This window comes from Chelonia mydas, chromosome 15 (assembly GCF_015237465.2).
Source record: "Chelonia mydas isolate rCheMyd1 chromosome 15, rCheMyd1.pri.v2, whole genome shotgun sequence".
NCBI classification, from domain to species: Eukaryota; Metazoa; Chordata; order Testudines; family Cheloniidae; genus Chelonia; species Chelonia mydas.
In genome coordinates, this window is record NC_057856.1 from 28,787,864 (window position 1) to 28,814,751 (window position 26,888).

The window sequence follows — 26,888 nt, forward strand, 5'->3', positions numbered from 1 at the left end:
CAGTATCAAAAGCTTTACTAAAATGTACAGTAAATGAAGATCTTCTGAGAAAAACTAGGTATCAATATCATACTGCTTCCGTATGCAATTCAGACACCATATCTAAACAAAAGTGACAGTATTTTAAAAAACCTTTGAGAACTTTAGTTTAATAAAGCAATAACTCGCACTTCACATTGTGTACAAAACAAAATTCAAGCAGCAAACCATACAGAAAGCAACTGTCAAGCCATGGAATAGTCGTTTAGCAAACAAAAGGTAAAATGGTCCGCAGTAGCATATACAGCTTTTACATGAAACAAAGGTACCAGCTCTAATATTGTTTATGAAGCTTAAAAATAACAGTTTGAATGTCATTTACAAATACACAATATAAAACCAGAGCAACTCGAGCGGAACATCAATTGAATACATTTTTATAGAATTCCCTCCCCTCTCAATATTAAAATAGGCCATTGTGGTGAAGTTACTAGCATCTGTCATATGAACTTTTTAAATGGAAGGAGGTGTACGGGCCCAGGACTTCTGAAATAAGTCTGTGTGTGTGTAAGATGGGTTGTATGTTGCCACAGAGGCTGTTTACCATCACCAACCAAACCCTTGTGACCAGTGGGGCTCTAAATCACAGCATTAAGCTTTTACTCAACCATCTCATTCTTTAAAAAAGTAAAAAAGAATACTCCATAAAACTTCATCTTGTACCCAATCTGTAAAGTGAAGATTTCCCCCCCATTACCCTCAATATGAGGAATCATTTAAAGCCATTTTACCGGAACAAGAAACATACCTTTTTGCTCTCAGAGAAAAATAAACAACTGGATTTGTACAGCCCCGTTCTGGATCTCGGTGAATGCAACAGTCCAGAGAAGTATTTACACATGAGTGTGATTGGCTGTTTCTCTTGCTAGCATAAATAAGGACACAACATGGCTTCCAAAAAGGCATTTCTCATTTTACTCTTGCTCACTTTTCCAGTAGCATCCTGGCAAAATCAGCATTGGACATCTTTTTAGGCTCCTCAGTGGATGCAGATGAAGTTGCTGGTGAATTCTGGACCATCCCATTCTCGGCCTTTGTCACAAGATTGCTCTGGCGCTGTAATGCACGAGGCACCATTGAGAGCTGAGTTCTGCCCTTCCCCCGTCTAAAAAAAAACAAAAGGCAGGTTTGAGAATATTAAGCAGTTTTGAGGGGGTGGTTTTGGTACATTAATTTGAATCAAGAGGAAAGAAACAAAGGTTTGTTTGCCACAAGGAACACCCATTTAACTACTGTTCCTTTCTCGTTTATTAACAGGCAACGCAGTGTTTATGTTGCCTTCATTTTGTTGCCCTTTGAAAGAGTGTATTTTAGTGCTGGCAAAAGGCACCAACCCTGACAGCCCTGGAAACCGAAGTCTCCTGTTTATCCATTGAACAGATACACAGCAGCAGCACAACCCTGGTCTACTAGCGTGCCTTAAACCCGTATCTGTGGGAGTACCTTTCCAAGATGAAAGGAGAGCTCTGCCTTCCTACCCATTTCAAACCCTAGCCAATTTGCCAAGACTGCCAATAGCAGATAATTCAGGCCAGTTTTATGCTCAAATGTTCACATCAGAAATCATCATCAAAACAGCCATCAACACCATGGTACCTTTCAGTCACTGCTGCACTGGGCTGGGCTGGATTTGAACTAGCAATCTAGAAGTGGGAAGTGTCTACATCCCATTACCAACCCTGTGAATTCGCCACTCCCTAAACCATAACAATAAGGCACTTCTATAGCACCTTTCAAACATTATCCTCACCTGTCCTTGGTGCGGTTCCTAAGTATCCCTGTGTTGCAGACCTGATGTTTTCTAAGCATCCCCAAGCAATACATGCCATGAATACTTACGCTCCATAAATCTGTCGTGGTACCATAGACTGCGAGGCTCTCCCTGCCTCAGGTTTGTCTGGGAATTTTCGGAGAGGTGGATTACTGATTGCCACCTTGATGACATTTTCCTTAATTGTCAGGCCATCCATTTTCAATACAGCCTGCGAGGCCTGCGCTTCATTTTCGTACTCTACATAGGCCAGGCCCTGAAGACAAATTAGGTAAATGTCAGTGTATATTTTCTGCATGACAGCTTCTGCACAGAACTTACTCAACTGAGATGACTGAAGTGACAATGGTAGGTTATAGACATGACATATGGCTGAGATGAAGTCCCACACTTCACGGTGAAACTGCAAGTGTGCTGAAAAATTCAAAGCTATATGGCTGTTTAGAGACCAGAGTTTGCTACCTGCTCCTCATGAGACCCCTTTTAATTGAAAATGTATTTTGTACATTAGCAAGTAGGTAAACACAGTCACTCAAGTGCTACACCACAGAATGCGGTCTTCATGGTGAGACCTCACTGCAGCTCTCGAGTATCTGCAACCAGGCTGAGACCATAGGGCTGGAAAGAATCATCAGATTTACAGGTTAGCCCAGTGAAAGTTAGTGAGAGTCTATGCAGCATCATCTAGCAGCTACAAGGGCAAGATCCACCTGGAATCTGCTGCAATTCTTTACTAGGTTAAAACGTCCATTACCCTATGGCATAAACAGTTACTTTAGTTTCAAGAGCAGCCAATATATTTTAGGCAACATCATCAACACTGAATCGTAGAAGTGATCTCTGAAGGATTGGAGAAATTTGTCCCACAAACCACATGGGAATACTTTTAAGTCATCAGCAACAAAGCATTCCCCAAAGGCAATGGTTCTCTGTTCAGGTTTCACTGTACAGCAGCTGCTAACCACACTGCTGATGGTCCACGTGGGTGAGAGTTTCCCCACTCATTTCAAATTAAACATGGATAAGGAGAGGCTGCATGGAGGCACTTCCTCCCACACAACACAGCAGATTTCTAGCAGCTGTCACTGCACAGTAGGCCAGTGATAGTGGCAGCGACTTCACGAAGTGCAAAACTATGCCCTTTTAATTGTGTCACCGTTGCTCTTCGGGCCCCATAGTTTGTATGCACTTTTAAGGCTGGATAATCTCTGAAGACACATCATTCTGGACCATAACAATATATCCAGTTTTAAATGTAACCTTGTTTAATCTATGAATGATTAAATAAATTCTATGGCTTTTAAGTAGGAATCCCAGCTCAAGCCAAGCTCTGAACATACTATTTCAGGCTAAGTGAAGCATGTGGAGAGCATCGATTACAAGACCTACAGTGGGAACCATTTCTGAAAGGTTATATTGCTTTAAAATGGATCTGCAAGCTCTTAGTACATGCAACTTACACATGATTAGCAGGACGACAGCTGTTAGAGTGACTACCACTTAATCATGTCTATTTGAGTAAAATGTGGAAGGGCAACATTTTCAGGGAACAGTAGCTGACTTAAAATCTCTCATTTAATGAATGTCCTTAATTTTATACAGGTGTAAATGTAACAAAATCTGTCATGAGATGAGGTGGCTAATTCCTTACTGCCACATCCATTGCTGGAAGACATATTGAGATCACTAGAGTCAAAGAATTAAAAACAACTGAAGTAGTTTTAAAACTAGTTATGATCACAGCTGTATTTCCATATACTTACATCAGAAGGATACTGTCAGGTGAGATCAGTTTAAAAAATACATATTCTTCACAGACTACCAGTGCCTATTACTAAAATTGAAAGTTCTATAGAACATCTTTTTCTCCTATTTATACCCATACTTTTTGCATTTCACTTAATTTGGACAAGACTGACAGACTCAGTTTCACTTTCTGGTGCTCATGCACTAACACAATGCTGAAAAGTTTGGGTTACAGATTCCGCAAAAGAAGATATAAATCTGGTTTTGGATTAAGAATAGCTTGTGAAAACATTCCAACTCCCTTGTTTGATTTTAAACACAAAATCTATCTTTTGGACCCAAAATATCCAAGAGATTCCTTTTGAAGTTTATTTTAAAATTTAGATTAACGTTAACATTAGATTAACATGGGTGCTGGACACTTACCTTAGGTTTCCCAGCTCGATTAGTGACTAGCCTAATATCTTTCACATTTCCATGTGCTTTACACATTTCCTCCAGCTCTTCTTTAGTGCAGGAAAATGGCAAACCAGAAATAAATAGTTTATGCTTCTCTAGTGCAGTGCTGTACCTGAACACCTGGGGTAAAAAAGGGACATTAATTCCTGTCCAGTTGCAGACATTCAGAGAACCTATGTCCAATTTACGCCATAATTTCAGACTATTAAATATTAGTATGAGGCTGGGGTTGTGTCTTATGTGATTATAACAGCACTTAACACAATAGGGCCTCTGTCCTGCTTGGAGCTCTTAGGCACTACAACAATACCACTAACAGGTACGCACTTCTAAGAATTCAGTCTGAGCTCTAAGCAAGCAAAGGTTTCACCCCCATGAGTCTCTACAATAGTATAGGTCTGCTCCAAGTTCAGGAATAGCTTCCCTGTGTCTTCATGCTATATTTTGAGTGTTAAAATAATATATGATATCTAGCTAGCGTAGCAAGTTGCATGCGTGCACACACCCCCTCTGCATCTAACACAGAAACATTAGCAAGACTTTAAGGATAGTGACTATACTTCCACGGCTGTCAACTGAAGTGCTGATGTGCTTCACAAACACTGCACTTTGGGATTATGAGTGGATAAAAGTTCACTATATACAATACCTGCAAATGGTTACTTCTGCCGTATTTGGCGCAAACCTTTCCCTGTATTACTAGTTATGTACCTAGCACTAGTTGCAGCCTCTTGAAAAGCATATTACAGATTACTTGAAAAATATACAGCTGGGAGCTTTTTGAGAAGTACAGTTACTACACTGAGTACACAAATGATGGAGGGTTTATTCAAATGTAGACAGTCAGAGATACACTGATCACTGCAGAAGTCAGCTCTAGCGTGTGGCTCAGCTACCTGAAAAGATGCAAGAATTCTGAAGGGCTTCAAACGCTTTGGAGGCTCAACCAGTCAAGTGCCTTTCACTTTATCTACCACCATCCAAAGAGATCACAGTGTGGGTTTCTCAATCAACAAGGCAGCACAATTACCCTCCCTTATTTATGGCTAAATTGCAAAGGGCGGGCGGGGGAGAGGGAAGAGGAGTGATTTTTTTCCTGTAGTAACAGGAGAGTACAGAAAAGGTTGAGAACCACTGCACTAAGGTACCAATCAAGCTATTTATTGATAATCTATTGTGTCAAAAAATGTCACCGACATGCACCAAGCGTATCTAGTGCAGATATTTCTCAACGTAAATTCTGGACTGCTAGTATGAAGAGGTTAGCGCAGGGTTGATCACTTGGAAGATTACTGGAGACTAGACATGCTGCTAGTTTTCCTATACAATCTCATCAATAAGGTTATTTATTGAATGATTAAGAAGTATTGTACCTTAAAATCTGGATTCTTGTTCTTGTCAACACAGGGAGAAACAAACATTGGCCTCCCCTCCACAATCCTGCGATCCAATCCCAGGGCCTGTAGAGCTGATTTTTCATCTATAAATTCTACATAGCAGTAGCCCCGGAAAGTCCCCCTGTTAGAAAATATGGGACGGATTTCCACCACTTCCCCACAGCTCTCAAAGAGCTCTTTCAGTTTCACTTCAGGGTCTGCCATGCTATAAGAAAGATTGCTGACAAAAACGGTGACATTATCTTTAGCACTGTCATGGAGAACTCTGGGAGCTTCTTTTCGGCTTGCAGGTGCCTTTTCCTTTTGTTTAGAGGAAACAGCTGGTCTCGCAGGTGTACTTCTCCCAAACAGGCCAGTTTCTATCTCCATATCTTCCACCTCTTCTTCAGCATGCGTACTGTCACCATCACCCTTGTGTCTCTTGCTGGGCTGCTCTGCTGTTTAGTGAAACAAAAGCTTTAAATGACCTAGATGTTCTAGCAAACAGCAGGGTTTTATTTACATATATATTAAGGGAAAGGCTGCCTTCCTCTAACAGCCTGATCTAGGGAAGTGCTCAGCACCTGGAACTGCAGGTGCAAAATAAGATCATAACACAAAGAAGAGCAATCCTTTTTGAGTTGGAGAGAGAAGGACTGCATGCCTAGGACAGTGAAGGCTTTAAAGGGAAACAAGGTTAGCAGGCAAATTTTTCCCCTTCCTATCTCATCGCACACATTGTAACTATATGCATGATCATGTGTTTTTCCCTCCCCACAAACAAGTGGGTAATAGCATTCTTTCCAAAAATGAGCAGTCTTCTCAAACCAGCCTGAGTAAGGCTGCGTGCATGTTCCTCCCTCTGGGAGACATTCCACGAGAAACCTTTGTTTCAACCTTCTGAGATGCTGTTATAAATACAGGAAAATGCAAATTGTTTGAATAGCTTGGAAGACATACATAGAGTCAGGGGGAAAATAGGGAGATTTCAGCTAATTGGGGTTTAGCTAATACATAAGAATGGGTCAGACCAAAGGTCCATCCAGCCCAGTATCCTGTCTACCGACAGTGGCCAATGCCAAGTTTCCCAGAGGGAGTGAACCTAACAGGTAATGATCAAGTGATCTCTCTCCTGCCATCCATCTCCACCCCCTGACAAACAGAGGCTAGGGACACCATTCCTTTCCCATCCTGGCTAACAGCCATAATAGACTTAACCTCCAGGAATTTATCCAGTTCTCTTTTAAACCCTGTTATCGTCCTAGCCTTCACAACCTCCTCAGGCAAGGAGTTCCACAGGTTGACTGTGCGCTGTGTGAAGAATTTCCTTTTATTTGTTTTAAACCTGTTACCCATTAATTTCATTTGGTGGCCCCAGTTCTTATATTATGGGAACAAGTAAATAACTTTTCCTTATTCACTTTCTCCACACCACTCATGATTTTATAGACCTCTATCATATCCCCCCTTAGTCTCCTCTTTTCCAAGCTGAAAAGTCCTACCCTCTTTAATCTCTCCTCATATGGAGAGATTCCAAACCCCTAATCATTTTAGTTACCCTTTTCTGAACCGTTCCAAACCCCTAATCATTTTAGTTACCCTTTTCTGAACCTTTTCTAATGCCAGTATATCTTTTTTGAGATGAGGGGACCACATCCATACACAGTATTCAAGATGTGGGCGTACCATGGATTTATATAAGGGCAATAAGATATTCTCCATCTTATTCTCTATCCCTTTTTTAATGATTCCTAACATCCCGTTTGCTTTTTTGACTGTCACTTCACACTGCATGGATGTCTTCAGAGAACTATCCACAATGACTCCAAGATCTTTCTCCTGATTAACTGTAGCTAAATTTGCCCCCATCACACGGTATGTATAGTTGGGGTTATTTTTTCCAATGTGCATTACTTTACATTTATCCACATTAAATTTCATTTGCCATTTTGTTGCCCAATCACTTAATTTTGTGAGACTTTTTTGAAGTTCTTCACAGTCTGCTTTGGTCTTAATTATCTTTAGCAGTTTAATATCATCTGGAAACTTTGCCACCTCATTCAATTTGTGTTTACATGCAATGAAATAATTGTGTAAGCCAGGAGACGTATCTAATGAGCATTCTTTTAAACTTATTTCGATTATTAAGGTAATTTAAGTGTTCACTCATTATTTCATTTTATGATCACTGATGACCAAAAAATGCAACAGAGGCAGTTTTGTGATTGACAGGTGGAGATAAATTAAGATCCCTTTGGAACACACAGCTACAAGGAGACCCCACAAGACTTCCTTGACCTGTGCTGACTGCAGAAAAGCAACTAAAAGTCCTGCTGTCTGTCTTAAGTGGTGAAAAATGTTAAGCTACAGTTTATACCTTCCTCCTCTTGCCCCCACTCTCCATCGTCATCATCTTCTACTTTGCGTTTGTCTCCAGGTTTCATTTTTTTAGCCTTTTTGGAAGCTTTTTTCTCAGCCCGAGCCTGCTTTCGTTGTTCAGCTTTTTCTTCTTCCTGCTTCACAAGAGCAGCTTCCTTCTCAGCAGCCTGGAAACATTGAGGAGTTTTGTCAGTCACTGCAAACTGAAGCAGATTTTTTCTGAGGCACTTCTTTTTAGAAGTATGTTGCTTGTATCCATAGCAATGAGATATAGATTCGTCCCCTAAGCTTTATACACACAGCCCAAGCGGGAGGATCGCTTAACACATAGATTTTAGTTGGTCATTTCTATAGTTTTAATTGTCATGTTAATTCTACCTCTTCATAAGGATCAACTAGACGTCCGCTACAGAAGAAACTAGTTATATCAATACACTAGGATGTTAGCAATTTTTAGGATAGGTCTACACTAGCAAGTTTCTGCACAACAAGTTATACCACTTTTATTAAAGCACTAGAATTAAACCGCTGCTGCGTGTCCACACTGTGCTCGTGACAGTGGAGTGCATCCACATTAGCAGCTCTTGCAACGGCAGAGAGCAGTGCACTGTGGTAGGTATCCCACTGTGCAACTGGCCGCAGGGTGCTTTGGGAAGGGTTTGCAATGCCTTATAGGGCAGGCACAGCATCACATGATGATCACAGGTTTCCCAATCCCATTGCTCCATGGGCATTCGACTACATTGACAACTGCTTTTCAACTGAAGGGGGAGGGCAGAGTGTGTGTGTGGCGGGGGGGGGAGAGACAGTGTGTTTTGGGGGACAGAGACTGTGTCAGTATGCTGTCTTGTAAGTTCAGTCAGCGGCGGGAAGCAACCAGTCCTGAAGGAGCGGGAAACCCCGACATCAACGCCCGCCCCGTCTCTCTCTCCAGCTCTCTGCACAGCAATCTGTGTCTCGCTCTCAAAACCACATCTGCCTCTGTGTTCAACAGCAGCAGCATTCCACATTACAGGTTTGCTTTGTGTCCCAGCGCAGATCAGCACAGCATGCAAGGGCCGTCAGAAACCGTGCTTTGAAAGGGGAGAGGAGCATGTCTCCAGGGCAGCCGAATTCAAAACAATGAGCACAGCGGACATGTGAGGGATTATGGGACACTTCCGGAGGCCAGTTGATTGCTTTCTGTGTTGTAATGTGTTTACACTGCCAATACAGCGCTGGAGCCTCTGCGCTTTAAAGCTTACGACTCTCATCGAAGTGGTTTTTTGTAACACTGCAGCTGAGGAGTTTCTGCGCACTAGTGGCCTGGCTGTGTACACCTCAGGAGTAACACCGCAGAAAGCTGCTTTTCTGAGCAGTAACTTGCCAGTGTAGACAAGGCCTTAGTCTTGAAGATATTTCAAGATCATCTGTGGGGCTTGACAGAAGAAGCTTAAGTCAAAACACTCCTGTAAAGATGACCTTGGAATAACAGTTTCCTACTGACTTCAGATAGTTCATATAAAGAAATTCTGACCTTTACTCTTTGTTCATTAACTCGAGCTAGTCTATTTTCCGTTTTTTGAACAGCTGCATCCCAGTCTTCTAAAGTGCCTATAGGATACAAAAAATGATTTTTACTCTTCCCATAATTTGGGGGAAAAAACACATTTACTAAAGAAAAAGAAACTTTTAGAAATATCCCTCAATATTACCTATCATTAGACACAATGCAAAAACAAAGTCCTAATCTACCTAGTGGTCTTTAAAAGGATTAGAATAAAATCAAATTCAATGGAAGCCTTTTATAGGGTGTGATGTAAAGTGCACTGAAGTCAACGGAAAGAATCCCATCGACTTCAACGGGCTCTGGATCAGAACCCAGTAAAGAATTTTTCCTGCCCAGAACTTCCCTGAAAGTAGAGGTTTCTTGAGAAAATGCACTGTGTACCGGAACAATTCAGGACTACCATTCTACTTCACCAGAAGCACAGCCTCACTAGCTAAGAGTTCACGACACAGGAGTTCCGCTGGGCAATGACTTTGGACTTAATAAACCAAGAAAGTGACACGATAGTGGGCTACAGAAGTTACCTTCTATCCTCTCAAGAGATAGCAGCACCTCACAGACATGCTCTGGGTAGTCACTTGTACACTGCACAGCTCGATGCAAGGCCTTCCTACAGTGCTGGGTATCTCCATGGGCCCTGAATTGGGGAAATGTGACAATAAGGAGCAATTATATTTGCTGCTTTCACTCCCAGATAACATGCATAACCCATTATTATTAAAACTTAGCGATTCTACAGCAGCTTTCCCTAGAAGATCTCAAAAGCACTTAAACATTAAACAAACATGACCCAGTGAACCACACTGGACCCATCTTGCAAATGGAGAAACTGAGGCAGAAATTAAATCATTGCTTCATTAAGTCAAATTCTTACCGTTCCAAGTTATAGTATTCTAACCACATATTGGCATATTTGGCATTCCCTTTAGTCATAATGCTGTCCCAGAGCTCTCTGGCCTTCTGCATATTGTTACACAGGCGAGCCTAAAAAGGCAACATTAAAAAAAATTCAATATAGGTAAGAATCATCCACACACAGAAGAAACCAGAAAGGCACATTCATCACACTTTGCAAACCTTTTAAGTGACATGCAAGAAATGTCAGAATAAACTATTGCTATTGAAAGCTAACTTCTCCACAGTTAGAGCTCTTCTCATCCCAATGTTGACCTCTGGTTGCCAGATATATTTCAGTTTATACATTACATAAGATCTTATTTAAATATTTCTGAATGTCTTTAATTTCAGATATTATTTGTGACTGAACACCTTTAAAAATAATGAGACATTAAAACATCTTTCTTCATATTTATAGATACAACAGATGCCCTATTTAAATAGGAAAGTTTTACAGCCAGTACTACTGAAATGATCTTCATTAGCACCTTTAATTTGAGGAAACCAAAGCATGTTGTGATTATAATATCTGTGCAAGTTAGGCATATATCCCCTCTTATACGTGTAAAAAAATGAAAGAGAGGTGACTTATCCAATATTGACCAAGGTTGTGGCAAAGCAAGGAACAGATACCATGAGTCTTGTTTCTAATCTGAATCAGACTGCTGCCTACTCAAGGGTCTTTGAACTCATGCCTTCAGGTACACCATGAGTGGCTGATCAGTTTGGAGTGGTTGTGGTGGAACAGGGAGAAAGCCTCAGCTATACAGAACACTGACACAAGGGCCCAAGTGGTTCAGAGGAAGGAGTATATAAACCTCTATAAACACAATTTAAATACAACTGGCTGATGAAAATATTACCTCAATCCTTGCCCAGTTCTGCATTATAGTGCAGGATGGATCCCCACTTTCACTAAAACCTTCAGATTAAAAAAAAAAAAAAAGGCAGAGTTGTTTGACACATGTTTAAAAGCAGTGATTCACAAGCCAAGTATTTGTAACACTACAGTAAAAGACTTGCATTACAGATTTACTACATTTGTGGTCCAAGCTTAGAACATTATCAGAAAATGAATATACCTCAGCCTCAACGTAACACACACAGAATAGAAAAGAAGCCATTTTGGAGTGAAAAGAATGAGAATATTTCAAAGCTCTGACTTACGTTCTTCCACTTCTTGTTTTAAATATTCCACTGCACGTGCAAATGCAGACCTCAGCTCTTCTAGTTCTTTACTTGAGTCTTTAGAAAAAGAGAGAAATATATCTGCACCTTAAAATAATGATTTCCGTTTCCTTTAGCCTACTATGGTTTCTTCACGAATGTCCAGCGTAAAGAAGAAATCCACTTTCACCAATCAAAATTTTGGGTTTTTTTTTTTCCAAAAAGCATTTTTCACTTCAGGAGAAGTCATTGCATATCCAGTTTAAAAGGACAAATAGAGCCCATGAGATCAAAAATAGAGAAAGAATTTTGGGACAATCTATTCGCCATCTGAGAACTGATTTAGTGAACTGTACAAGTTGTGTTTTAACAAATACCAAATGACTATTTCCTCCACAATTAACAACGTCTTAAACACAATTATTAGAGGCTCTTTAAGAAGAGTATATTGCCATTTCTAAAGGCAAGACAGAGCAGAGAATTTAAACTAAGGAGAGGTTTTAGAGTAGCAGCCATGTTAGTCTGTATTCACAAAAAGGAGGACTTGTGGCACCTTAGAGACTAACAAATTTATTTGAGCATAAGCTTTCGTGAGCTACAGCTCACTTCATCGGATGCATTCAGTGGAAAATACAGTGGGGAGATTTATATACATAGAGAACATGAAACAATGGGTGTTACCATACACGCTGTAAGGAGAGTGATCACTTAAGGTGAGCTATTACCAGCAGGAGAGCAGGGGGAATTTGCAAACTGGATACAATTAACTTAGGCTTGAATAAAGACTGAGTGGATGGGTCATTACACAAAGTAAAACTATTTCCCATGTTTATTCCCCCCCCCCCCCCCCCCCCTTCCTCAGACGTTCTTGTCAACTGCTGGAAATGGCCCACCTTGATTATCACTACAAAAGGTTTCTCTTCCCGCCCCCCCCCCGCCTTGCTGGTAATAGCTCACCTTACCTGATCACTCTCCTTACAGGGTGTATGGTAACACCCATGTTTCATGTTCTCTATGTATATAAATCTCCCCACTGTATTTTCCACTGAATGCATCCGATGAAGTGAACTGTAGCTCATGAAAGCTTATGCTCAAATAAATTTGTTAGTCTCTAAATTAAGGAGAGTTATTCTCATAAGTTTATATATAGTTACCTTGTGTAAAATCCACCCTTCTTCTTAGATAATCAAGATATGCCTGCCAGATCTCTACATAATCCGTAGCCTGAATAAAACCAGCATTCAAAGCCTTTTCAAAGTTTTCTAGGGAGAAAAATAAAACCAAACATGTATTTGCTTTTGTTCCCTTTGCCAATAACTGGAGTTAGTAGATTGGGGGATGGGAGGGAGCTATTTCTGTGGTTTTATGAATCAAAAGTTACACTTCAAAAAACTGAATGATGCAGTGGAACCTGTATATAATATATTCTGATTTGGCAAATTAGTATGAAAATTGCAAATTTGTTTAAACTCAGTAATGTGCAATTATGGTTATAATGAAACCTCTGCTTAAACGTGAAATTGTTGCAGGAAAAAGACTTTACTGTAAAATGGTTCCACTGTGTTTCCATTAATCCAACCTAGTTTTAGTGATATTTCAGAATGGATTCCGATTCCTTGTTCAATACTATGCACATCATCATTTGTCTACAAGAAAACATCCTGGTCCAAACACTTTGGAAGCTAGCTCTGTACAGGGTAAATAACTAATGACAGCAGTATTTCGTTACCAGAAACAATCTGATGATCAACTCTGTGCCTCTCCATTGCTAAAAGATACCGATTCCACAGCCCGACAGTCCAGGGACAATTCCTAACAGCTCGATCATGTGCTGAGAGCACCAATTCTTTCACTTTCAACTGCCGGTCCTAAAATAACCACACGATTAATTAAAGGATGCAAAACAGCCCACTGCTCCTCTCATTAGACAGGCCCCCAACACAGACATATACATTACAAAAAAAAAAAAAAAAAAAGCTGCCTTCAAAAAAAAAAACGTTTTGATTTCAGATAAATTTTGAGAATTGTAGTTTCAAGTTGACCACCTCAAAAGGGAGAGGAGATGTTACACCCTGTTACAGTGTAGCATATTAGTCCCACTTTCAATGGGCACAAACCACAAGCAATTAACCCATTCTGCTATGCTACCAGATGTACTGAGACAGATGTAATAAAAGCACTGAATGAATCCCCAATAACCTCTTAGTCACTTAGAGCGCAAGAAAGAAAAGATAATTTAGCATCACAGCATAAGACATCCCCTTTAAGGGACCTAGGTATAGCACCTGCGCCTAACTTAATACTATCCAGGAGGTAAGATAGGAGACTAAGAAGCAGCTCAGTATGGGTATGTCCTCACTGCAGAGTTAACCTGGGCTCTTACTGGGTGTTGGCTCTAACCGCCTTCCCATCCACACACAAAACACATTGGGATCGACCAGAGGGCAGGACCCAATTTACCTGTTCTGATCAATGTCAAAGTGTGTCTGTGTTTGAACAATAAATGCATCCCTGAGAAAAAGGAGAGAGATACTGGTGAAAACTTAATTGACACAGTTTAGGATGACTAAATAGCAAGTGTGAAAAATCAGGACCGGGGCGGGGGGAGAATAGGCACCTATGTAAGACAAAGTCCCAAATATCAGGACTGTCCCTATAAAATCAGGACATCTAGTCACCTGTCGCAGCTGTCTGATTAGTTGGCCTAACGGCTTACATGAAAGTGGGGAAACTGAGGCAGAATCCAACACTGAATCCGAGGAGACACTTATGGCTACAAAATAGGGTAAAGATAATATTCTTTTGCTTTCCTTACCAGATACTGATTGTAACGTGCCCACAAATCAGGCACAAGGCAGTTCTCAGCCAGAGCACGCTCATAGATTAACTGAATGCGAGCTGGATCCCCTGCTTTCATCTCAAAGTCAATATAGGCTTGATATTCTGCTAGCTTTGGTGTTTCAGCAACCAACTAGAACACAAATATGAGTACAAAAAGGAAACAGAGTCAGGAAGATACACAGATCAACCTTGAATCAAAACAGCATTTTACAGGCCAAGAACAATATTCTGAAGAACAAGAGTTTAGCCCCAAAAACATCAGCAGATCTGGGAGAACTCTAAGCAGTGGAACTGGATTATGGCCTTTGATTTTCACCAATCTCTGAATACAGGTCAGGCTCTGGGAAGGTTCAAATATACACTTCTATCCCAAGAGGTCAAAATGTCTGGAAGGTCTGGAAAACTAACAAGAATTCTAATGGGCACCACAGGGATATTGTAGAATGATTCTTGATGTAGGAGTCACTGTATAGACAGTACTATTTCAAGCTGCTATAAAATTCTCAACAGTGTCTATAATAATAATAATTCAGACAACTGGAAAGTTTCCTCTATGTTGCTTACTGCTGAAAAGGGTTTTCAAAGTCACTGGTTTACTTCTGAGGTTGTTTAGAAAAATCAGGTTGCTTAGTCTCACAACACATGGTTAAAGTAGTTACCAGTGCCTCTTCATATGGTTTATTCTTTTCCATCTGCTGCAGTGCTTTCTTGTAGTTCTTTATTACTGCTTCGGGTATAGGATCCTCTGACCATTCTTCATATTCAGCATATGTGGTTTCCATGTCTATTAATATATACCAAGAACCAAAGCAACTGAAAATTATTTTACTAAGTAATCTGAACTCAGCATCATGAGTTTTGATGCTGTCATGTTTGTATACTGAGTTGTATAGCTTGGCCACTTGGTTAAAGGGCTGAGGTAACGGTTCCTACATAGTACAATCTAATTCAAACTCAAGACGAACTGTTTTTAAAACGTCAATGGTTTTGAACAAAAACACAGCAGGGTTACTCTAAGGCTTTAGGGAAGAGAGAGAACAAGCCAAGCTGTTTTCATGTGCAAGTCAAAAAAAGTGAGAGAACTGTGTTTATCTGGGTTTGGTTAGACTCTTAAAGGAAGGGGACACAGAGGAAAGTGAAAGCATGATGGAGCTGGCAACCTTATTGGGCATTAGGGGGAAACACCAAAAGCTAAGATAACGGTGTGCGCCCTAACCAGCAGGCTATTGGCTAGTTTGGGGTGCAGGCTCTTCTTTTATATTTTTTCCCCCCTGGAAAAACCTCAGGAGGTCTCAGTTTTATCCTGATGGGGAATGGAAAAAATGGTTGAAATCTCAAAAGCTTTAGTGGGACAAGAAAACCATTTCCCACCCAGATCTACTCTTATACCATGCCTATAGCCATGGCATCTTCATGCCCTATTGTCTTCTGTTTAAAAGTTCCTAGTTTAAATTGTAAGACACATTATACCAAAGTATGTAAAGCACTAAAAGATTTTTGGCAATATCTATTTCCTTAAGAGTTGCAAAATCAAGTTATCAATTAGTAAGCAAAGTATTTCCAAACAAAGCAGAGGCACAGAAAGTCTCTGATGCCCTCAGAATGACACATCCATGACTTATCACTTCAAAAATACACAACCCTTGCAGCAGTATTTTCTGTGGCATGACCAAAAGGAGAACTCAGTGGCATAATCATTGCCCAACTCAAAGGAGGACTTATAGCCTTATTAATGCAGTCTTCTCCAGTTCATAGACTCTTACCTAGCAGCGGGATCCCCAGCTGGCGCCTAAACAACGTGTGGATCTTCTCAAGCTGTGCACAGAGCGTCTGCTGCTGTTCAGGGGAGGGAATACTGCCAGCAGCTGGCTACAAACAAAGACATACTGAGCATTACCCAACTCCCTTGGGTCCTGGGTTGATAAACAATAAACCCAAGTGCAATTTTACATGACAGACCTCAGATCCAAATGACAATCTTTAAAAAGCAGACACGGAAAACAAGCAGCTCATGTGACAGAACTGTACAAGCTCACAACAGGAAAGCTGCTCAGCCTGGAGGTTTAAGGCATGCAAGTAGCATTTCTCACCAAGAACTGAGATGTACATACATTTGTAAATTATATTTAAGATCACAACAAGCCTATTACAGTTCTTGATGAAGACAGTGACATGTGATAATAGCAATTCACAAGCCCAATGTCAGTAACTACAAGACAGTTTCTAACCTAATTTAATAAATCCCTGAAGTTCATACACAAAATGTATCCTCTAAGACTTCCAGGTACCCTAACAACCCTGACTAAAGACTGGATTCCTTAATACCATGATCTCCAATTACCCCTATTTAAATAGTTATTAGCATTCTGAAAGTGGCTCCTTCAATGTCTTATTTTGTAAAATACCAAGAAACAGGAGTTGTAATGTTATCGGCCAGGTTGTGGGACTATTTTTTTAGGCTTTGTGCTTGCATATTTCAAAGAGAAAATATGCTCTGGAAATTTTGTCTGGAATCCAACACTCATTCACAGAGAAAAAGAAAATGAAAGAATTCTGAGGAAAGGTAGAAAATCTCCAAAGACAGAAAACAAATATGGGTGAGTTTTGTTGATAAATATTTACTGAGAAAAAAACAAGTGTTTAATAATGAAATATTTGATTTAATTTAAAGCTATTTTTCTGAGTGCCAAGCCAATGCAAAAGCAGGAAGGAAACTAATATCTGGACTGAGGTTCCTCACTGCGTGCATCACAAATGACACCACTCCACAGCAATGGAACAGATGCACTGATTGTTGAGAAGCCTATTGGAACTGACACCACCAATTGCTCACTCCTGAGATAACAGAAAAATCTGAACATTACCTGTACTGTTTCCAAGATGGCATTTTCAAACTCACGGTAAGCTTCCCAGATTGCTGTTCCTTTTGTCACATGTAAGCCGACTGCAGTCAGCGCTCTTTCGAAAATTGAGCGAACTTTCTCAATCCCACCTTCCTGACCAATGCCACCAATCGAATACTGAGCATACTCCAGCCAGATTTCAGGACCTAAACAAAAGTCATCAGAAACAATGAAGTAAAGTCTTCTCCTAGGGAAAAAAGTCTCCCTTCTACTTCCCAAATCATCTAGTGTTTATAGCCTATACACAGCATCTAATATATACTAACAATATACTTTCCTTGCACCCTACACTTGAACAAAGAAAAAGAGAAACTAAAATATTATTTCATGATGCACTCTTGCCCCAATACAATTTGACTGGGTTACTGTCCTAGTGGATAGGAGAGCAGCAGTAGACAATATCTTTATTTTAGTAAGGCTTTTGACACAGTCCCACACGACATCCTCGTAAGCAAATCAGGGAAATGTGGTCTAGATGAAATTACTATAAGGCGGGTGCACAACCGGTTGAAAAACCGTTCTCAAAGAGTAGTTATCAATGCTTTGCTGTCAAACTGGGAGGGTGTATCTAGTGAGGTCCCACAGGAGTCCGTCCTGGGTTCGTTACTATTCAACAGTTTCATTAATGACTTGGATAATGGAGCAGAGAGTATGTTTATAAAATCTTCAGATGACATCAAGCTGGGAGGGGTTGCAAGCATTTTGAAGGCCAGGATTAGAATTCAAAACAATCCTGACAAATTAGAGAAATGGTCTGAAATCAACAAGATGAAATTTAATAAAAGACAAGTGCAAATTATTTCGCATAGGAAGAAAACTCAAATGCACAATTACACAACAGGGAATAACAGGATAGGTGGTAGTTCTGCAGAAAAGGATCTGGAGGTCATAGCGGATCATAAATTGAATGAGTCAAAAATGTGATGCAATTGCAAAAAAGGCTAATATCATTCTAGGGTATATTAACAGGATGGTCATATGTAAGACAGGGGAGGTAACAGTCCCACTCAGCACTGCTGAAGCCTCATATTAAGGTCTCTTATAAAGAGGATGATGATCAGTTCTCCCCGTCCAACGAACGTAGGACAAGAAATGATGGGCTTAATCTGCAACAAGGGAGATTTAGGTTAGATATAAGGAAAAACTTTCTAGCTATAAGGGTAGCTGATCTCTGGAACAGGCTTCCAAGGGATGTTGTAGAAACCCCACCATTGGAGGTTTATAAAAACAGACTGGACAAACACCCATCAGGGATGGTCTAGTATACCTGGTCCACCCTCAGCAGAGGGGGCCGGACTTGACTTTTTGAGGTCCCTTCCAGCCCGACACTTCCATTATTCTAATTTCTCTGCCAATTAAGGGCACGGATGCCCTGGCAATGGGCAAGGTATAGAGAGCGAAGGATACGAGACTGAATAACTTTTCATCACATACCCTAAAAAGCAAGTCACTCAAAACCCTAAGTGTAATCCACTCACCAGTTCCCCTGCAACCTCAACTTCTGTACCTCCTCCTTCCCATAGTTAACATATTTCTATCTGACCTACCAACAGGCATCCTTAAATGCCAGCCATGTTAACTATTACACTCATGTCTTTCAACGAGTAGTGGGTTTGTTTGGATTTCTTAAGTTTCTCTGTATGTCATTCCACATGTAGTTCCATACTAGTGTGTGTAAGTAAAGTAAAGTATATCAGGCTGAAAATGGTGGATGCAAAGATTTTCTGTAACGGGTGGTCAAAAAAATTCTATCAAAAACAGGTTTCTGTCAGAAAATGCTGTTTTGGCAAAACCAATTATTTTGCAAAATTGGATAGACTGGCAAATTTTGTTTCTAAAAAAAATTGGAAAAACACGTTTAGAATGGAATGTTTTGATTTTGTTTCTAAATTTACTTTATTCATATTAAAATATATATAAAGTATGGATGAAATCAAAATAAAACATTCCAAATGTCCCAAAACAAAGCTTTTTTCAGAACTTCATTTAGCCAAAAAAAAAAAAAATTGTCTTTTTGTCCCGAATCAAGACAAAGACACTTCAGACATTTCAAAAAATTTTCATGGAATGGAAAATCCATTTTCCAACCGGCTCTATTCCGTAATGTTTATGACAACTCCAAACTCTTAATGCCTTCAGGAAAGGGTGGGAAGGAAGATGAGCTGGACATCGATAGGGACAGCAGAGACAAGCAAGAAAGGACAAAGAAGTTGGCAGAAGAGCTGCAAAGCAGAGCCAGACAGCAGGGCGGAGCACCAGAGCTCCCATGTGACTCTATAGCCCTCCACTATGTTCCCAGCTCCGCAACAAAACTCGATGGGCCATTCATCTCCCAAGTCCCATACATCCCACTCCCCCACATGCCATTGCAAATTAGAAAATTAGCACACTCTCTTTCCCTTTAGCTTTGAGTGTTTATTTTTATTGCTCTAATCAAACTATCATAAAAGATAGTGTAAAAAAAATAAAGAAAAACAAGAAGTAATGGTCTGTTGGAAATGGAGATAAGAAGTGCTGGGTAAGCAGTTCCATCACTTTTCTTGGAGATCAATTCAATTATGACAGGTGAGGGAATAATTCCTTTTTACATGGTTTTTAGACGTTCAAGAGTGGCTTTGCCTGCAGATCTGAAGAATTAACTATGAAGCCACTACTGATACCTCCATAATATCTGCCAATTCATTTCACAGCTAGCTCCACCACCATAATACATTAAGCGAACCTGGTTGTTCAGCGCAATAATTAGGTATTTAGCAGCAGCCATCGCCTGGTGAACAGGTGTAGACAAGTACCAGATATTTGTCTCTCTTTAATGAGAGTCCCCATGGTCCAGCGCTGTAAAGTGTAGGCTGGCTGAGGTACTTAGCAGGTTGGTTAATAAAGGATGGTGTCTTTGTGGTAATAATGGCAACCCACTCTGAAAAAGCTTTCATGGACAGTGGGCACAATGAAATACATTAAAGACAGCAAGAACTAACAAAATAAGGGCTACAGAAAAAATGCAAGGCACTGAAAATAAGCCTTTTAAAAACACTTTCTAAACACAAGAATAGAAGAATTCACTATGGGATACAGGATTCAATAGCTTTAGGGAAATACTCCTCATCAGGTAACAGCATGATACAAAACCAGAAAATGTAGTGCTCACCATCTGCTGCCTGCTGAAATAAATGAAATGATACAATCGATCTGAATCATTCAACGACTTCTCTCCAATTTGCACAAACTTGAAATCTCCAACTATATGTCACCAACAGACTGTGAGTTATTACTTTTAAACAAAAAGAACAGGAATACTTGTGGCACCTTAGAGACTAACAAATTTATTTGAGCATAAGCTTTCGTGAGCTACAGCGATGAAGTGAGCTGTAGCTCATGAAAGCTTATGCTCAAATGAATTTGTTAGTCTCTAAGGTGCCACAAGTACTCCTGTTCCTTTTGCGGATACACACTAACACGGCTGCTACTCTGAAACCTACTTTTAAACAGCTATTCTTTTCCTCACAGATCCAAAAAAAGCTTTGGGGGAGTATTTTTCATACTAATACTTCTGATCCAGTTTCAGTATTAACCATAAGAAAACACCTTCTTAGGAAAAAAGAAAGCAATTATTTGAATGCAAAGCTACAAATGTTTATTTTGTAGGATGTGTTTGCAACTTACAGATATAGTCTTTCACAGCTCTCTCAAACAGCTCATAAACCTTCTCGCGATCGGTACTTTCAGAAGCCATTCTTATCTCATCCTTCAACCAGTCAAGCCAAATTTCTGTAAAACAGCAGGAACTTTAGAGGTACATAACCAAGAATATTCAAGAGAGTCCAAAAGATAAGAAATTAGTTTAACCTGGCATCACTAAACAGAATTGTTTGAAAATGTGATTTTTTTTTGTTACGCTTTTTTTAACCTTTACAGTTAGCTACAGTTAATTTCACTAAAGCTTTGGCCAATTTTTACCACCATGGCACCAAATATATAGGCAAATTTCTATTTGTGAAGGCAGAATGTTACCATGATGCCTATTTGAAAAGAGTATATTTGGTGTCAGGTTCAATTCGCGGTGAACAATGGTCCACAGCACAAGGGATCACCAGCACAAACGATACCCTTCTGAACACACTGCCGATACCAATCACTGAATAGCCACAGAGACTGTTCTCCCCCTCTCTCCTGGAACAGATCCTTCCATGTCAGGGCCAAGGCACATCAGCCAGGCAGTGTAGGGAAGCTTACTCAGCTGCTGTCTGTACCATCAATAAATAAATAAAAAACTTCTGGCTCAAGGGCTATCTGCAATTTTCAACAGCATCATTTTCAGACGATTACAAAATATTAACCTTTTGGCAGGAGTTTGTACGCTCAACACTGGACATTATAGCCAGAATCATCCACATAACAGTAATCCCCAAAGATGTCTGATTTGGTCTCATGGACTTCATGTTAAAATTCAATGCAAATATTTTACAAAATGTCCAGTTTAGCTGCTAAAAACGGGGGAGGGGATTCACAAGGATAACACTGAAATTATCCTGTACCTTCAGTAAGTGGAAAGAGTTCACTCATCTTCTGGCGGGCTCTTCTAAGCTTTACCAGCTCTCCTTCCTGGCGGAGCAGTTTTATCAGGTCCAAGTGACAGTTATAGTCAAATGCATTGATGGAAAGCTTTAAAAATGAGATTTAAAGAAATGTAAGACAGAGTACATCTAGCAGCTGGGGCAGGAAACTAGAATACAGAACTCCAGAGTTCTATTTTGGACTGTGCCATCGACTCCATGAACTTCAGCGTCTCAGGTTATGGCTACCCTGGAGAGCTTACAGCAACGCAGCCACTCTCGGCCAACAGAAGAGAGCTCTCCATCGATTTAATTAATCCACCTCCAACGAGCAGCGGCAGCTGGTGCTTAGGTCGTTGCTCAGGGGATGGTTTATTCACATCCCTGAGCAACATACGTTATACCGACCTAAATGGTAGTGTAGACATAGCCTCAGTCTGTTCATGTGAGATGAATACAATACATACCTCCCACTGTCCCTCATGGGGTAGTGCATTCGTTATCATTTGTAAAACGCATTCAGGGCACAAAGTGAAATATATACATATAACAGAAGTATTCAGATGTCAGAAAATGTCAGAAGTATTCTTTATAAACCTGATACAGATGATTGAATTAGGCTCTCAGAGCAAGAAACCACTGTTTAATAGTGTGGATCCTCAGGTGATAAGCATAATAAGCGAATGCCTGCAAGCCTGCAAGCAGTGTCTGCAAGCGAATGCCTGAATGCCTGCAAGTCAATATGCAAGTTGTGCATATTGACCAAGTCATCATTTCAATGGTAAAAATGATGGTATGTATCCAAACTGGGTTAATCTCCACTTTTCAATAACATTGTTTAAAAAAACTAAGAATTTGCTCTAGTAAACTAATATAAAAACCTAAAGAGTTTCAGCTTCCGCTACAGTAACTGGAAATAGCCAACAAACGCAGTTCTCATCTACAAGATACAGTAGTTCTGAGCTGTCAGAAGACTGAAGTTCTCTTCTCATTAAGGTTCTGCCTCCCTTTTCTCAGTGTATGTCAAGCTCAGAAAAATCCCTAGACTTGTTACTGTAGGGTCCACCTTGCAGTCCATTTCAGCACCAGACAGTCATGCTCTCAAACTATACCGGTCCTAAAAAATTGCTGCTCCTGGCCGCAACCATCAACTATTTCAGTAATCAGTGCATAAAGAAAACCCTCTGAAGTTAGCAGCTATTCCATAGCTTGCCATAGCAATTAAATTGCTGAAGGATTACACAAGAGTAGGTCTCCTTTACACAGGTATAACATTTTCATAATTACCACTCTGAAACTGAGAGCAATTAGCACACTTTTGTAGAAATACTGAGTGTCTCTCCAACTGAAAGGGCTCTGTAGCAAGATGCCCAGAGAAGGTACACATTTCAATTCTCAAATTAATAGACAGGATTAGGAACAGTGTAATTTACATACATTTCATGATTATAAAACTTGGAATTTGATAGTTGGTTTTTTGAAAGCAGTTCCAGGGTGTGATCAAAGAATTTGAAACTATATATAAACTGAAAGGATTTCTTAATCCTTTGCAACAGACAGCAGAGTTATACAATAGTGGACTAACCCTACAAAATGGATATACATGAAAGAATTCCCCACGCCTAAAAGTGTAATCCAGTAAACTCACTTTCTTCCGCAAATTCACCCATCAATAGTATCACATTCCTAGTCCACTGGTTCACAAAAATCCCGCACTGTCTTCACATGCTAACTATGCCCCAATATTTAATGAGGGACTATAATAAAGACTCCCTCATATATTTATTCATTTGCTCTATAGAAAAGGAGTACTTGTAGCACCTTAGAGACTAACTAATTTATTTGAGCATAAGCTTTCGTGAGCAACAGCTCACTTCATCGGATGCATACTGTGGAAAGTGTAGAAGATACTATATACACACAAAGCATGAAAAAATACCTCCTCCCACAGCAGGATAGTGGGGTGGGAGGAGGTATTTTTTCATGCTTTGTGTGTATATAATAAGATCTTCTACACTTTCCACAGTAAGCATCCGATGAAGTGAGCTCTAGCTCACGAAAGCTCATGCTCTAATAAATTGGTTAGTCTCTAAGGTGCCACAAGTCCTCCTTTTCTTTTTGCGAATACAGACTCACACGGCTGTTACTCTGAAACCTTGCTCTATAGAGATATCTATACTTCATTAATCATTTGTAGCCCAGTAGCACCCACAACACGCAAGGACACTGATATATATATGTATGTATGTATGTACACACACACACACACACACACACACACAAAGACAGTCCCTGCCCTAAAGATCCTTACAGATGAAGACAACTAGAGCGACCAGTTTATGTACATTACAGGAAGTGTCTTTTCTCGTTCACAATACCGACGAGCCCCCCGCCTGGACACCACGGCGACGGGGGCCGCAGAGCGGCGGGCGAGGTGGAAGCCGGCCCTCGGGAGCCAGGCTCTCTCCCCCCGTCCGAGAGGGGCTGAAAGCCCGGCAGCAGCCCTGGACCGCCTGCTCAGAGAGCACGTGGCACGGAGACCTGGAGCTGCGCCCGCTGTTTCCACCTAAACCCTTCCAAGCCCCGGAGCGGCCGCGCAGCGCCACTGGTCCTCCGGGGGAGCCGGGAGCAGATGCCAGAGGGGCAGGCGCAGCTCCCGCCCCGGGCAAGGGGAGACCCCCCCCCGGCCCGAGTCGCAGTGCCCAGACCCGCACCCGGGCACCGTGTTACACGCGCCAGGCCCCCCGGGCGGCGGGCCGGGAACGAGGGGCTCCCTCCCGCGCACCCCGAACCTGGCCCCGCCGCCTCCTGAGCGCCTCAGCCGCGGAACAGAGACCCCCGCCCCCGCCATCCCCGACGGCCGCGGCAAGCCTCTGTGCGCGGGGCGCTGGGGGCCCGACCGGGAGACCCGGGGCCTGGACCCGCTGAGGGAGGCTCCGCGCGGGGCTGGAGGGACACACGCTGCTCCCCGCCCCCTACCTGCTCCTCCAGCCGCTGGATCTCGGCCTCGTTCTCCTTCTCCTCATCCTCGCCGTCCGCCGAGGAGTCCGAGTCGCCCTCGTCCCCGCACTCCCCCTCCGACTCGCGAGCCCCCTCCCGCCGCCGCTCTTCCTCCGCCGCTGCCGCCGCCGCCGCTGCCTCCTCCTCGGCCCCGGCCGCCGCCGCCGCCATCTTGTGCAGCTACCTCAGTTGCGCAGCCTGCCGAGCTCGGCCAAGCAGTGGGGCTGCCGCTGGCGCGCCTGACCGAACCGCCCCCGCAGACCAGAGCGAACACTTGCCAGGAGCTCGCTCCACACAGCTCCGCGGCCACGGCCGGTTCCGAGTAGGCATTCACGGCCTGCTTGTGCACGTGCTCCTACAGGCACCTGTGTAGCCGCCTCGGGCCCTGAGCACGGTGGGGCCTTAGGGAAGGTCCCCTTGGCTTGGCGATAGGGGAAGGACCCAGGCTCGGCCGCCATGTTGTGTGTGGCAACAGGCGCCAGAGCTTGGTTGGGCTTTCCGAACAGCTCGGTCCATAGCAAATGGGTCGGGTCCTGCTACTGCGTCCGCGCTCATCCTCCCCCCACCGCTGCAGAGTTCATTGTAATAACTGAAAATGCAGTAAACCCTGTACGTGTACCATGGCCGGGGGCCACTGCACAGGGAATTAAATACTCATTACTGTATTTATAAAGACAGGTCTCAGAGTAGCAGCCCTGTTAGTTGAAAGCAGTTCCAGGGTGTGATCAAAGAATTTGAAACTATATATAAACTGAAAGGATTTCTTAATCCTTTGCAACAGACAGCAGAGTTATACAATCCTGGACTAACCCTACAAAATGGATATACATGAGCATTTTGAGCATGCACCAAAAAATGCGTTGGTCTCTAAGGTGCCACAAGTACTCCTTTTTTTTTTTTTTTTTTGGTATTTATAAAGTTCCCTCAGCTGCAACCCTGGCGATACGGCATGGCAATTAAATGTAGTAATGTTTACTGTGTTTGCAAAGCTCCCCCTAGCCCACCTGGCCCCTTGCTGGGGACGCTGCACAAGAAAGTAAAATAATAACTATTTGCGAAGCTCTCCCCATCCTGTCCAACCACGGGCGTTCAGGATGCTGTCTAAAAAACGGATACAATAGTAATGCATCATATGATAGCAAGGTCCTAGAGATGTTGGGAATGGGAACATTAATTCATCAAAAAGCTTGAGCTCGCTGTTTGCACTCACTCCCACCAAAGCCAAATGAGACAGCAAGTAACGGTCAAAACAGACCAACAAGCGAGCTATTGCATTTAGCTTTCTGCTCCTCGGACGTTCCTATTAACTGCTGGAAATGGCCCACCTTGATTATCACTACAAAAGGTCTTCTCCCCCCGCCCCCCTTCTCCTGCTGATAATAGCTCATCTTAAGTGATCGCTCTCCTTACAGTGTGCATGATAACACCCATTTTTTCATGTTCTGTGTGTATATAAATCTCCTCACTGTATTTTCCACTGAATGCATCCGATGAAGTGCGCTGTAGCTCACGAAAGCTTACGCTCAAATAAACTGGTTAGTCTCTAAGGTGCCACTAGTCCTCCTTTTCTTTTTGCAAATACAGACTAAAACGGCTGCTACTCTGAAAGCTTTCTGATAGGGAATCATCACTAGCTAGGTGTCAAACTGCAACCCTTTAAAGCAAATTCAGGGGAGACAAATTCAGGCTTGGGCTAAACAGCACGAGGGGCAATCCTCTGTCAGGCACTTGTTAGGGTGAGTCCTGTAGAGGGCTCTGAACAGTAGGACAGAGGCTGAATTGAGCTCTGAAGTCACCGGGGAGCCAGTGCCAAAAACAGGCACCGGATAAATGTTAGCACTTGTACCAACTGGAGCTTTTGCAGGGTTTGTGGCCTCAGTCCTAAATATAGTCCTCTGCCCACCAAACACAGCCCTAATTTACATGCCTCTAGGGTGACCAGGCAGCACGTGTGAAAAGTCGGGACAGGGGGCGGAGGGCAATAGGCACCCATATAAAACACAGCCCCCCCCAAAACCGGGACCGCCTCCAGGTTTATCTCCTGCAGGCTTTGGGAGGGGTCGCGCACGGCTCGAACGCCCCCCCGGCGCAGCCAGGCCCTGAGCCGAGGTGGAGGGGCCACGTCCCCGGCCCCGGGCTGCGAACCCGGCCCCGCGCGGCACAACAAGGCGGCGCCGCCGGCCCGGGACGCGCCCGCCTCGCCAGGGG

The 26,888-nt window shown here is 42.2% G+C and overlaps 1 protein-coding gene across 1 annotated transcript; it reads right to left on the reverse strand.

The window, feature by feature from the left end:
- Positions 1-129: 129 nt before the first annotated feature.
- On the reverse strand, positions 130-24,979 carry SART3 (spliceosome associated factor 3, U4/U6 recycling protein). Its single transcript, XM_037878372.2, has 19 exons — positions 24,660-24,979; positions 21,663-21,789; positions 20,791-20,895; positions 17,089-17,273; positions 15,988-16,093; positions 14,884-15,008; positions 14,199-14,354; positions 13,113-13,251; positions 12,538-12,645; positions 11,384-11,461; positions 11,080-11,138; positions 10,194-10,303; positions 9,844-9,956; positions 9,287-9,363; positions 7,769-7,937; positions 5,389-5,849; positions 3,983-4,135; positions 1,879-2,066; positions 130-1,144 (listed from the first exon to the last, which is right to left on the reverse strand). Exons 1-19 carry the CDS (start codon positions 24,849-24,851, stop codon positions 964-966), a joined length of 2,832 nt encoding a protein of 943 aa, XP_037734300.1. The 5' UTR covers positions 24,852-24,979; the 3' UTR covers positions 130-963.
- Between the last annotated feature and the right edge of the window lie 1,909 nt (positions 24,980-26,888).

Excerpts from the sequence above, each read along its gene's own strand:
- SART3 (XM_037878372.2), bottom strand. The coding sequence starts at position 24,851 with ATGGCGGCGGCGGCGGCCGGGGCCGAGGAGGAGGCAGCGGCGGCGGCG. Across the intron at positions 5,850-7,768 it reads GTGGGGGCAAGAGGAGGAAG|CAGAGCAGCCCAGCAAGAGA; the intron begins GTATAAACTGTA and ends TTCACTAAACAG. Across the intron at positions 2,067-3,982 it reads ATCGAGCTGGGAAACCTAAG|GGCCTGGCCTATGTAGAGTA; the intron begins GTAAGTGTCCAG and ends ATTTGTCTTCAG.